The sequence below is a fragment of the Xyrauchen texanus genome, chromosome 45 (assembly GCF_025860055.1).
Source record: "Xyrauchen texanus isolate HMW12.3.18 chromosome 45, RBS_HiC_50CHRs, whole genome shotgun sequence".
Lineage (NCBI taxonomy): Eukaryota > Metazoa > Chordata > Actinopteri > Cypriniformes > Catostomidae > Xyrauchen > Xyrauchen texanus.
The window spans coordinates 13,668,396-13,683,323 of NC_068320.1; the positions used below are offsets into that span (position 1 = coordinate 13,668,396).

At 38.1% G+C, this 14,928-nt stretch overlaps 1 protein-coding gene across 1 annotated transcript in view; it reads right to left on the reverse strand.

The window, feature by feature from the left end:
• The window catches only part of LOC127637477 (insulin-like growth factor I, adult form), a 28,172-nt gene extending 21,928 nt beyond the window's left edge, over window positions 1–6,244 (reverse strand). Inside the window, exons 1-2 of the mRNA XM_052118567.1 lie at window positions 6,001–6,244; window positions 4,315–4,474 (exon numbers count right to left, since the gene is read on the reverse strand). Of these exons, the coding sequence (XP_051974527.1) occupies window positions 4,315–4,474; window positions 6,001–6,054 (214 nt within the window). The 5' untranslated portion in view covers window positions 6,055–6,244. The remainder of the gene's footprint in view (window positions 1–4,314; window positions 4,475–6,000) is intronic.
• Window positions 6,245–14,928: the final 8,684 nt, after the last annotated feature.

The window sequence follows — 14,928 nt, forward strand, 5'->3', positions numbered from 1 at the left end:
TAAGGGAATAAAATGTTAGAATCAGTGGGTTGTATCCACTTGTCAAAATAATCAACCATAAGTCAGTGGCCAGAGACTCATATACTTCCTCGAGCCATTTTCACATCATAAATATCTCAACGGGTTATTTTTACACATAACAATATATGTATAAGCATGAAAACAGCAGAGTCAATGTGATGTAACTGATCTACTTAACTGATCACTGAAATAAAATGACATGTAGTTATACAGAGCAATTGATTTGTATGAATAATTGCAATAGTCTAAGATTACAGACTTTTTCTCTGGGCCAAATGGAATTGGGTTACTACTAAGTGGACATTGCACATAATACAACTTGAGTAATCCAGCTGTCTGGTCTTTCAAGCAGAAATTAGGATTCTGTTATCCTTTAATCACCCTCATGATGTTCCAAACCCATATTTTTTTTCTTCTTCTGTGGAACACAAATAGAGATATTTGGCAGAATGTCCAAGCTGCTTTTATCTAAATAAGTGAATGGTGAATTATGGATATCAAGATCCAAACAAAGCACTGCAAAAATAGTCTTTATCCTTATTCACAGTAACGCAAATTAGATATTTGAAGTGAATGAAAACACTTAAGGAGAAGTTCTTCATTATTCGTTCAGGGGTAAAAAGAAGTTTGAATCAGCCGAGCAATGGTATACTGTTTGTGAACATTCAGACACCTGCGATACCGCTGAGGGAAACGTTTAGAAGTACATTTAAATATGAGGACATGCTCAAGACAACATGTAAAACCTTAACTAATATGACATGAAAATGTGTTCACATTGACTTTGAGCGAATAGGCATTTGAGAGTATTTGAGTAGATTTGATTCCTTTAGTAGACTAATTAAACAAAAACAAAATAATCACATGACATGGCTTTGGAAAATGTCTCTACGTGAAAGATCGTAACAGCATCAGCTTGCTAATAACTCAACAAGCCGGTGGTCATGTTGCCTAGAGATATCATAAAATATAGATTACTGATCGGCATTTTATTTTATCTATATATTTTTGAGGCATCGATATATTAAAATTAGCCAACATTTAAATTAGTAGCCTAATTTGTGTGCTTTCCAATTCACTCAGTTGGCCTTTTGTTTAACAGTCTGGCGTGATAGCATTAGGAGACCACAAGAGGGTGATATAACATTTACTGAAGCCGGTTGGAAAAGTACTGGTATCACACACAGCTGGCAGTACAAATTTATGAAGGTTTTTGAACTTCTTCAAGAATGAGCAAAGGGATGTTGATGAGTTTGTTGGTTAGTGTATGAAACTAGTGTAAATGCAGAAACTGAATGATTAGAAATGGTGAGGATTATTATGCAATTTCTCTGAATGTAGGCTTGAATTGGTCTTTCATTCAAGATGCCAACCCATAAAAAGTCATACTTGTAATTGAAAATACATTGTGTAGGCTACATAAAATATACATATATCAATATCATCCACTGATGGCTAGAATAAATACTATTTGTCCTTTGATAATGATTTGGGTTGAATTTAATAGAATACTGCACTCTGTGGCACTTCAGAATTTTGATACTGAGCGTTGGCGGTATATCCGTACCTTCGTAGAAAATAATTGTTTTGAGTTTTACAATGCGCCATGTTGTCCACCAGATGTGTTCGGTGTGCAACCCCCTTTTATTTACCCTGCTGCTTACACTTTACAAAAGTTGTGTTCAGAATATTTTATAAGAAGATAAAGATTACTGTGCAACGAGCAACCCTATTTATTTCAGAAAAATATCCTGATATATATCGACAATCATCAGGGAAAAAGGCATCGATCCCAAGCCTAATGTTGACTGATCATTACTGACTGACAACATAAACAGAATTAGCTGTCAACCTCAAGGTAGGTGGAGCTTCAGATCACACCTACTGATGACGTGGACCAATGGTAGTAAGGTGTTTAGCCGCAGGTAAGAAGTTTCCTAAAAGTTTGCCCAGACGAACTGTTATGAACCACCGAAACTAACTCAAAAACACCTTCTTTTTTGGTCAGATTTAGTTCTAACTTACCTCACACCTGTTCGTATTTCGAATTATAGGAAGTATGTCGGGGCCTTTACAGTCTCTTCAATGGCATGCATTGTAAAATTTTGTTTAAAACTCCTAGATCACATCTAATTTTCCAAAAAAATATATATATATTTTAAATTTTATAATTGTAAATGTTTTTTCAGTGGAAGGATCCAAAACACTTTACACAACAGTAAAAGCATTGAAGAGACTAATTCTACTCCTCACATCCTCATTGTCATTCCCTTCAAAAATGAATGATGGTGCTAATGTGAATAAGGTCCATAGTCCAAGTCTTTTGAAGCCATACAATAGCTTTGTATCAGGAACAGACAGAAATTAAATTGCTAACTTTAAAAAAAAAGTCTGTTCCACACTCAAAGCTATTGTATGGCATTAGAAAATTTGCAATATAATGTAGCATATTTCCAACATTCTGTTGTATGGACTACTTATATAATGAGCTTTAATCCTTTTTGGAGCTCGACAGTATAAATCACCATCCACTATCGTTAAATAGAAAAGAACTGTGTGAACATTCTGCTAAATATCCTCAGATTATATATATATATATATATATATATATATATATATATATATATATATATATATAAATATAAACCAGTTTTAGATTACATAAGGGTAAGAAAAGTGAAAGCCAGTTAGAGATGTTTTCCACTCAAGAAAGAGTGAGCCGGATTTACACTGTTATTAGTATTAGTTAGTAGTAAGCAAAAGATATGACACTGTCAAACACATCAACATTGAATAATAAAGATTACAAGATAGGAACAATGCAGTTATCTCATCCTCCAAAATGTGAAAAGTGTAAAAAGAAAGTTCCATCAAGTTCTAGAACTCCAGTATCTCTCTGCCTAAAGCTGACTGGGACATCCCAAGACTCAGCAACTCTGCTGGCCCATGGAAAATGGGAGATTTAAGTGTAGGATTCAAAGTGGTTTTCTTTGGGTAATTCCCCCTTCTCTGTTGGAAAAAAGATGTGCACTACATTCATTTGCCCTCTTATTCTCCAATTCTCCGCCAAATTCCACCAACCTCATTTTTGGTGGCAAAGCTGCTTGCTGATCTACTCTGAATGTTAAAGGGATAGTTCACCCAAAAATGAAAATTCTCTCCTCATTTGCTCACCCTCATGCCATCTTAGATGTGAATTACTTTCTTTCTTCAGCTGAACACAAAGTGGGCCACACAGTACAAGTGAATAGTGGCCAAACTTCTGAAGGTCCAAAAAGCAGTGTTTAAATCCATGTCTTCAAAAGCAATATGATAGGTGTGTGTAAGAAACAAATCTTTTATTATAAATCTCCACTTTCACTTTCAGATGTGAAAGTGAAACTAAACAGGTGCCATATGTGACTTTCAGATGTGAAAGTGGAGATTTAAAGCACAAAATTAATTAAATATTGACCTGTTTCTTACCCACACCAATCATATTGCTTTTGAAGATACAGATTTAGCCACTGGAGTCATGCCGTTTACTTTTATGCTGCCTTTATCAGATTTTTGGAACTTCCAAATTTTGGTACCCATTAACTTGTATTTTATGGACCAACAGAGCTGAGGTATTCTTCTAAAAAATCTTTGTTTGTGTTCAGAAAAAGAAAGTCATACACATCTGGGATGGCATGAGGGTGAGTAAATTATGAGAGAATTTTCATTTTTGGGTGAACTATCCCTTTAAGTATCAGTCTATAGCATTTTTTTTCAGGGGATATTCAATTAGAATAATATAGGGGTGGTGCCATTGGGAAATTATTGAATTGTGAAAAGTGGCCTCTTACATACCAGAATAGAGCCAGGTGTTGGAGGGGAGGGGTTCAAAAAAGAGGGATTCATGAAATCAGCCATAAAGGAAAGTCAATTTAGAGACATAACAAGTTATTACATCTTAATAAAGGGTTACGAAGATGAATTGTGTGCAATAAGACCAGAAATGTGCATCTAAAAAGTAAATAGGGTCATTTTTTTATTTAATGTTATGATTTATGAATGGTATCCTCTATTGTGTAAAACGGAAATAGTTGTATAATGTTAACATATTTAATACTCTATCTGACAACCAAGGCAAATGAAGCAAAACTAGTGAAAATGTGCAGAAAGTAGAGATATTGGAAAATTGGACAGGAATACATGAAAACTGATCCCTTTCTTATTTATGAGTAGCGCATTAGTGCTTGGAGGGAGGGAGGGAGGGAGGGAGGAAGGGGGGGGGGCAGTACTTGATGAATAAATAAAATGTGCACTTACTGAAATAAAAGCCCCTGTCTCCACACACAAACTGCAGCGTGTCAACTAGCTCCGCCCCGCACAGCGTCTCTGGCCCCGCCTCCAGTGTCGCGGGAGTCAACGCGAGGACGCACAGCACCAGCGAGAGGGCGTGGGTGCACGAGAGACAACGCATGGTACACTGCATCCGAGAGAGAGAGAGAGAGAGAGAGAGAGAGAGAGAGAGAGAGAGAGAGAGAGAGAGAGAGAGAGAGAGAGAGAGAGAGAGAGAGAGAGAGAGAGAGAGAGAGAGAGAGAGAGAGAGAGAGAGAGAGATGCATTAGCTTACAGTTAATGCACTGTCCTACTGAGCAATACTGAGGATGATGTGCTTTTAAAAAGTCCTGGTTTTATTTAGCTTCTTTCTTTTTGCAGCACAGATACTATAAGTTGTGTTTGTAACATCTGCTACGGAACTCCCAGGCGTTTCCATATAAAACCCAGAGACAGGTGCCTGAATATTTATGCATTGCGCTGTAAAAAAAATAGTACCTGAAATTAGAAGCCTACCTTATACAGCTTGATCTAACCTTAAATGTGTTAGTGAATTTTGGTTTGCATAAATCCAGATAGACTAATTTAGAAGTTACCACAAGAAGCACAATTTTTAGGTTAACATTTAAGCATCTCTGAATCTCTTATTGATGATTTGACAACAGAGCAATACATGTACAAGCAAAAAAGTTCAACTGTTCAATGCACCTGTCTATATATATATTGAGGCTGCACACGTGCGTTTTATGAATAGTGACAGCGAGCGCGCGAGCGTTAGCAGTCAGACACACCGCTTTATTCCTGTTAAACTCAGTTTTCATGGTGACTTCTCAGAGGTCAAAATCCTACCTCTGTCCGCACCCAATCTCACTAAAAAATAAAGAAGCGTGTTATTTCAAGTCGAAAAAATAATGCTTTCGAACTGCCTCCAGCGCGCGCTTATTTCTCGCCTCACTCAGTGCCCGGCAAAAGAATAACGCTTTTGTAAACCTTGCAGATTTGGATGTCTTGGATATGAGCACTGTGGTTCACATACAGATCTGTGAGGTGGAACTGGAATGCTGAAAAGTCGCCAAACCCAAAGAGGAAGCACTTTACATAATACAGAGTATATAACCGTACACTTGCGCAATGCATTCAACCACACATCTCAAGTATTCGGCATAAACCCTCTCTGGGGGTTAATATCACTCTCGAAATGAAAATGTATGTGATAGTCCAATCCCGAATTCATGTCGAGTCAGCAATATTTACTTTTAAGGTCGTGAAACATACAAGTTGGTGACTTCAACACTTGTGCACTGCGCAAATTAACTCCCTGGTGCATCAAGATATGACTCACCATGCACATCATGCAGTCACTCGTATCTCTTGAAAGTCTCAAAAGTTTGACAAAATATAGCTGCCAGATCATTTCTGTCAAATAGTTTTTTTTAGCACGGTCTTAAAATGTCAAATTACCAACGTGCATTTTAAGATGCTGATTTAGATTGACACGTCTGAAATACTGAAGGAGTTATCACATTTAAAATTTGGTGCATACTGTATTATCTTTGTTTTTGTTTTTAAATCCCTGTTATTTGTTTGCATATTATAGGCTATCAATTCAGTGAAAAATCAGTAATTGTCAGTCCAAGGCGCCTATTCGGTTTCAAAGGAAATAGGTTAGGTTACCTTAAAGACATCACACCAATGCCCCTGGAAGAAATGACCGCTAGACATCCCCATGGGTCTCCTGCAAAAGCCTAGCAAAAACGAACTTGTTTGAAGTCATTAAAAAGCGAGAAAGAGGATGAGATGCGGGCAATGTCACATCTCAATATTCCGAATTTGTTCCATTGCGCAGGCTCGTTGTAGAGAAGTGAGATTTAGCGAACAGGAGACGGATTTGGAGAGAAAATCCCTCACATTTATGATATCTACATTACAGAGACATTTTCAACAGGAAACAGCTGGGGCAGCATTTGCCTTCTCCTCTTGCTAAGTTACTCATTAAGGATTTTGGGCACCCTTTCAAATAACGTCATCTATTTCTTAGAAAAGGTCTGAATTTTGATCGAATTGTATTTCTAGGAGTTTAGTTTAAACAGAAGAGAGTTTTACCGTGCCACCCGCACTGTTTAACAAACGATGTGGAAAAATGCAGAGTGAGAGAAAGGGGGGAAGCGTTTCTCTCGGGAAAATACGATAAACCTTGGTGAGGTTTTAGAAAGGACAGAAGTTGATGGCAGACACTCCCTTGCGTAATTTGGACGGTGTCTTTTTCATCTTCATATTTCCAGTAGAGCTACATGCCTATGTGTCTGTTCCAAAATCTAGTAAGCTGTCTTCTATAGCAGTATCCTTACTGAATTGGAGCCTCATAAGTGTGAGTTTTGCCAACAACTTCGCGCGCCATTCAAAAAGCGCTCCTCACGTGCAGCGCATGAGACTTGACTGCATTTGATTTTAATACAGATGACGCAAGAGGAACGAAGCGATACTCTAATCATAGAAGTACATAGGGTGCACACAATATCGTAGTTTTCTATCAGGAAGACTTTCAGACTTGAGTAAATTTTAAGATGACATTTTTTTTTGATGAATATAAACAGAAAAGTAATGTCTCTGTTAGACGGTCTGAAGAAGTTGTACTCAGAACCATTATATCCTGCCCGAGATAGGAGGCAGGGGCAAGGAGCCTACCCCATTCAGGATGGGACTCAACCTGTGGTGGTGGGGTGGTGGAGGTTGCCGTGTTAGCACACTGAAACAGCAATGTGATAGATTGTGAGCAGACTTATAAAGCGATGACTTACATGTGATTGGCTGGGAATTTCCCAGCTAATGGTGCGATGATGTACAGCTGCTAGTCTTCCCGCTAGAACTATGCTGCGCTTACATTTCTATTTTCATTGATACTTTTAAATATGAATGGAATATAAAATGGCAGGGGTTGGGGAGTAATGGGCTACATGTAACGGGATTATGTATTTAAAATGATAAATGGCTATTAGTAACTTTATTCCACTACAGTTAGGTTACAATTTAAACAGTTGGTAATCAGAATACAGTTATGTTCAAAAAGTATGTTGATTACTGAAGATATTTTCTTTGCCTTTTATTGTAATATTTAATTTTTTATATATATATATATTTAAGGCTGAAACATAGGCCTACTTCATACAATTACCCAAATGCAGACACGAGTGCTTAGCCAACACATGGCCAACGGGTGGTCCCGTTGTGCATACATTACGTGCACTCTTGCATTGCTCTGGTGGTTACAAACCTCAGAAAACAAGGGGGCAATAGATTTTTAGGCGTGACCATAAAACCGGTGCTGTGTCCGAAACCAGGAAAATGCTGCCTTCGGAGGCTGTATACAGAGGCAGGATGAAAATAAGGGGTTTTTCAAACTGTTCAGAGACCATAAATTCCATTCATTCAACAGTTGTTAAATAATCCATTTACTTATTAGGCGGCAATTCAGCTGCCTACATGTTGGGATGCCGCCTGGATGTGGTAGATGAGTCGATAGTTGAGGAGTGTGGAGAGACACAGAGAAAAAACTATTTGTTTGAATGGACTGGGGACAAAAAGTTGTATATATATATTTTTTTTAAAAGATTAATCTCAAATTGCTGCCCGAGTCAGCCATGACAGTGGTTGATTGAAAGAAGAAAATCTGATCTAGCTCCCCTTGGGTTATGAATTGAGCGCTGACACATTTCACAATGCAACAATGTGTGAAATCGATCTTGTGTAGCAAGATGCGTCTGCGTTCATGTACCGGCATAGAGTATGTTTGGGCCTTAAGTCTATTCGGTTGGAAAACATTTATCCATATAAATGATGCAATCCGAGGAGCTTTTATAACAGAGTTGAAATACTTGTGATTTGTTTCATTCATACAAGCGCTTTCACACTGTTGTAAGTGAAAAAGTGGATATGATGTAATTAAGAAACTTTCCATTGGGAGCTTAATAGAGGAGCTACATCGTGTTTCTACAGCTTAACAAAAAACAGTTAGATACGCTTTGACTGATGAAACATAAATCCAATAAATACACCATTACATGCCATGTAAAAACTTTTTATGCGGTTAGTATGTATTTTCTGCCTCATTCTATGAGCAGAATCCACATACGATCATAAAAGGATATCAATGTGTCGGATTTGAAGTTTGGAGCTGCAAAAATAGTTAATCTTGTGTAAATTGTTATGCAAACATTTAGCTATATGCTAAGCTAAAATGCTGCCTGTACATGCACCTGTTACTAGGCGCAATTCTATTTTATAAAAAATTCTATGAAGAAAATTCACGTTAGAGCATACATTTTTTTAATCTACTTTTAAGACCTTTGATATAAGGGTAAAGATGTACTGTGAAGATTTTATTCTTAATGAGAATTTGAATAATCCTTAAAAACAAGATACATTTATTTGAGTTGCAAAACTGCAAAAGATATTTAGACTTTTTTTCAGAGAATATATATATTTTTTACTTTATTTACTTGTTTATTGTCAAAACAATTTAACAAATCTGCCACTGGTGAAGAAGTAATCCAGAGTATTTAGATTACGTTACAGACCTTGAGTAATCTAACGGAATACGTTACAAATTACATTTTATATCATGTATTCTGTTCCCCTTATAAGCATTGATCGGGGGGAGGGGGGTGTCCGATTCCACTTCCTTTAATCAGCAGCAAGGCACCCCCTTATTATGGCGGCCATATGCTTCCTCGTAAAGGATGCATATTATGCTACCTTAAGGGATTTCCATATGACACACATCAGCATTGCCAAATACATTGAAATCTATGGAGTGAAGCATCAGCTTTAGCGTTCAAATAATTTTAACTTGACACCATTTCTGCTGACCTTTTGAAGCATCTACCAATGCTTACCGGACAATGTGCATATTCAAAAAGACTACCTTTGTAATGCAAGGCCGGATATAGTGGAAAGATTATCCCCTGAAGCGAAGCAAACGGTCAAAGTGTATTGGTACTAACCCTAACCCTAACGGCCCAGGTATACTTTATTTTTCTGCATTCAGGATTGGATCGCACCTGATCGACTGCATTGCCTTTCACAATATACTCTTTTGACCTGTGCGCTGAGCGATCAGCAACACGGACAGCCGAAGTATACTTTGTGTACTGTACTAAAAGGTATCACAAAGTGGTCGTAGTGCATATGCGTCGAATGCTTTCGAATTTGCTTGCAGTCAAAAGAGTATACTTTGAAAGGCAACATGGTCAATTGGGCATGATCCAATCTGGAATGCTGGAAAACAAAGTATACCCGAGCCTTAACGCAATGCTCTTTAATTGAAGACACAAATTGACAGAAAACACACGCCTGACACAAGTCATGTGGAAGCCACTTAAGGAATTTGTTGAAATTAGATATCTTTGAAGGCAGCATATTAAAGGTGTCCACCTTTTGGAACAGCCATTGCGTCATTAGCATGCAATCAATGTTTTAAAATGCTGCCTTTGCAGGCAGCTCACTCACTAGGTTTTGGAACAGACCAATATCAGCTGACGCATGCATAATTGAGGTGCACAAATGCGTTTTCAGAGTTCAGACTGAACTATTTCATCCGCGTTCATCAGCGCATGCATTTTTAATAACACTGTAATAACATAATCCGTGGAAAATGGGTTTGTAGAGTATTTATTTGATATAATTCCTGTCTGAATGATTGATGCTTAGCCTGGCTGGTTCGGTAAGCTTTGTCAAAGTCGGTCTGGCTGACCTCAGAGGAATGAGTTCTCTCATTGCTTCGATGAACAGACAGTTCATTCACTGAGACTTGGGAGAAGACTTCTGTCCACTAATACCATGTTGTAGTGTGCATGATGAGCCAATCGGAGTGCTTACATTGTACGTTACCTCTCACATGCTCACAGAAAAGAGCATTGAGGGGACACAGTAGGCAGTGTTGAAGGACATGTTGATAGAAGGCCAGTATTACTGGTTTCTGGAATCGAAATGAAAACCACCCGAAAAACCTCCTGCTGTGTGTGGTCAGTGTTGACTTGTGAAAGGAGTAACACTGGCATAGAAATTTCTGTAATATTTTTCCCTTGCTGTTTCAAGAACAATGCTCACTGATGGTCGGCTAGGAGGATGAGGTTTGTTCATTGATTAGTGTAGTGTCTGAAAGACAAATGCTACAATGTGCCGTGGCATATGGAAAGTTGATCTGATCCAATCACAATAAAAGAGAGATCAGGGTAGATCCAATCATAAAACAGGACATGGCTAAAATCCAGCATGGGTATAGTGACTGCCCACTGATGCCTACTGGAAAACGGATACCTGTAACACGTAAGGTGGTGCCTTGAGCCAACTTAATGGGTCAAATGAAAATACCTGCTTACTAAATGGAGTACTGTGAGACATCTACATGTAAAGTAATACTGCAGGTTTTGTGCTGTGTCTTATGCAGTGTGCTGGCATTCTCCTTGCTCTGATCTGGCACTTACTAAATTCGCTGTACCTCTGCCAGCCGGCTCTTTTGTGGAGCCGTCTGCCTGCCTGTCTGTGTGAACCCACTGACCAGGAAAACGTTTTTTTTTTTTTCACACTTGACTCCAGCGAGACAATGTATTATCTGTCTGGCTCAACCTGCGAAGCCTGCTGACTCTGAACAGAGGTTGAGATGGTGGTCCTTGCTTCATTCAGAAGCCGTGATGTTGTCAATATTAAATTAAATGAAAGAGAAGGATGTCTCCGCTTCTGAGACAGTCAATCCTTGCATGTTATCATGTGACTCGCCGTAAATTACACTGCAGAGAATCACAGCATGTGAAGACTCATGCTACGACCACGAGGAGGTTACCCCATGTGACTCTACCCTCCCTAGCAACCAGGCCAATTTGGTTGCTTAGGAGACCTGGCTGGAGTCACTCGGCACACCCTGGATTTTGAACTCGCGACTCCAGGGGTGGTAGTCAGCGTCAGTAGTCTCTGAGCTACCCAGGCCCCCTACTAGTCGAATAGTTTAAAGAGACCAAAAAGTTCAGCAAAAAATACAATTCTGTCATTATTTACTTAACCTCATATTGTTTCAAATCTGTATGACCTTAGTCAGAAGGTTGCTTTCATTGTATAGAAAAAAGAAGCAATGAAATTTAATGTTGACTGAGGTTAACATTCTGCTTAACGTGTTCATTTTTAAGTGAACTATCCCTTTAATACATATAGAAGTGACCTTACCCTGAATTCTATATTCCATTAAAGAGTTCTTAAAGGAATAGTTCACCCAAAAATGAAAATGTTCTCATTATTTACTCACCCTCATGCCATTCCAGATGTGTATGACTTTCTTTCTTCTGCTGAAAACAAAGATTTGTAGAAGAATTTTTCCAGCTCTGTTGGTCCATTTACTGCAAATGAATGGTGGCCAGAACACATCTGAAATATTCTTCTAAAAACCTTAGTTTGTGTTCAGCAGAAGAAAGAAAGTCATACACATCTGGAATGGCATGAGGGTGAGTAAATGATAAGAGAATTTTCATTTTCGGGGTGAACTATAACTTTAAGATCCATATTTGGCATTTATTAATATCATCTTTACAATCTCCTCATGTATTTATGTCCATGAGAGCAACAAGAAAATGCTTGCATTATGAAATCCCTGCCAACTTAAAGGTGCATTGAAAGAAATCAAAAGTTTCTGATTCCACACAAATTGTCAAATTCTTTATTAATGGACCAGTTCAGATGGATTTCTTTTTTCCTGTAATGTCGATGAAATATCTCTCCAGGTATCTAAACCTAGACAAATGAATTTTTCAGATTATGTAACCCAATATGGTCAACCTCTGTAGTACATTGACATTTCTGGAAACTCTGTCCTTCATATAACATGTGAGACATGGACTGCAATCATTCTGTCAGCTGCCATTAATAATGATTGAACGCAATGCTTCCTGTGGGAATTTGATAAACAGGATACTAAGCTTCTTTGTGGGTGGGTGACATAGAGAGAGAGGATATGAGCATGTGTATGTGTCTATGTGCATGCTCATGTGTTTGTCCACCTTACAGCTCTGTGCCATAGTGTGTTATCAAACTGTCATCAGTCAAATGTATATTCATATGGGAGACAAAGAGCTGCATTGTGGTGCAGGTTTAAAGTGCGTGTGCGTGTGTGTGTGCGTGTGCATGCGTGCGTGTGTGTGTGTGAGAGAGAGAGAGAGAGAGAGAGAGAGAGAGAGAGAGTTGGGGAGCTGATATGTTTCCGTTGAGTGTTGCTATGTGAAATAAAATTTTGCATCTGTTTCAAATATCCTTCTGTGATTGACGTTCATGTGCGGTTTCCATGTTAGAGAGTGGTGAAATGAAAGTTTTATGGGAAACCCATCACCATTATTTTATGCATTAAGACCAAAGTCATGGTGGGTCTCACCACTGGGAATGTCATCTGTGTAAAACATTTGACTCGTCTTTTCCACACCCAGCTCAATATCAGTGTGCCTGCGATTCCTGTTCACAAAATGTTCCCTAAGAAAAAGAAAATTAAGAAAACTCCACTCATGTTATTAAGTGCAGGTGAATTCTGGCATTGTGTGTGGGAAAACAAGCTACAATGGATTGATATAATGCTGCTCTTTGCCAAGAGATATGACAGAAAAGCCCACATTTACACAATAAATGAATTTAAACAATCAAAGCCACAATTAATAATGATTAGTAAGGATATGATATAATTTTTTATGTAAAATGGAAAAGACACAGCTAATGCACAGGGCATTCTTAAATGTGAAATGTGTAAAATACTTCCACCTGTCCTGAGACAATAAGTTTGTTTGAGCATCCCGAAAAGCCCAACACAGTAACATTGGCTCAAGCAATGGGCGACCATCTGTTTTTGTACAAATAATGGAAGACAGGGAAAGTATGGCGTAATCGGCTAAAACTCAGAACATGTAAGCAGAAGGTTGCCGGTTCGATCCCCACAGCCACCACCATTGTATCCTTGAGCAAGGCATTTCAGGGAGATTGTCCCTGTAGTAAGTGTGCTATAAGTTGCTTTGGATAAAAGTGTCTGCCAAATGCATACATGTAAAATGGAAAGTGGTCGGGGAACTTGTTTGAAAACATCACTATTTTTTAATTTTAATTTTTAATTTGGTGGTGTCAGTTGCACGGAAATTGCACTTCAAAGGAATATTCCGGGTTCAATACAAGTTAAGTGCAATCGACAGCATTTGTGGCATAATTTTGATTACCATGGAAAAATTATTTTGACTCATCCCTCCTTTTCTTAAAAAAAGAAAAGAAAAAATCAAGGTTACTAACAATGGAAGGAGGGTTTAACTCAAAAAAGTGAAGTTTATAATTTTATAAAAGTAATTATATAAATTCTTCTTTTAAAACTTGTGTATTATTGGAGATGTGTCCAATGTGTGTTTACTGATTGGCCCCATTTGAGCTTTTTTTTTGTTTATTTTTAAAGAAAAGGAGGATCAAGTCAAACTTGGCTGTCCATTGAACTTAACTTGTTTCGAACCCAGTATATTCCTTTAACCACTGTAGAAGTGACCATACCTTGAATTCTTTATACCCCGAGTCATTGAGATCCATATTTGGCATTTGCAGGCTTTTGGTTCATGAGTGCAACAAGAAAATGCATGCCATTATGAAAAACCCATGCCAGCTTGTAAAGTGCAATGAATGAAGGAATCAAGTTTCTACAAAAATTGCCAAATTCTTGTTCTTTATCAGATGAGTAGATCTTGCTGAACTGTTTCAGGTCAAGCTCAGTGAACCTCTATACATGGAAAACTCTATATTGGATTAAGATGGGGCAGAGTGGATGGGGATGCTTTCCCCACTTGCTTGCACAGGGGAGTGGGTGGGGTGACTCTCTACCCGCTGCCTGGCACCGGGCATTTCCAGGAGCTTGTCTTTGCCAGGCCTCAATTACTGGGGAGTCATCCAGAACATATTGAAGCAATTACAGCTCCATATAAATCAATATGCTTCTGCTTGAAAAAAGTGATCTGATCCCAGCTCGCTCTGGATCCAGTCTCCTTCAGGTTCATTTTGATTTCTGTCTTGCTTTTCTCAAGGCAATAACATTGTTTCAAAGGTTGGAAGTGATTTAGGTCAGTTGAACCAGCTCTAGTTTTGACAGGCATTCAGTCAATTTGATATTTTCTAATGTAGCCGTTAACCTAAAAAGGCTTGACGGGGGTTATCTAGGGATATATCTGGAGTAAAGTTTACTGGCATGTAAAAACAAACAAGGATTTTGTTTAAATTTTTTGCCTACATATTTGGTTAAAATCTTGTTTAATATTTGAACTAGGTTAAAACTGTTAAAGTACAACACCTTGGATATGACATATTTTTTCCTATCCCAAATGTCTTATTTTTTGCCACATGGCTCTCTTGATATTTCATAATATTAATAATAATTAAAAAATGTACTTGCAGCTACTTAAATTGGTTGTACACTGTAATAACTGCAAATTTGGTTAGAGCTGGAAAAATTGCAGCTATCAATATCATTCTCAGTGTACTGCCCATTTTCCTAGCACAGCAGTACATGCCCTTATGAAACCTTGAATTGGACCATTTCTGGAACCCATTGTA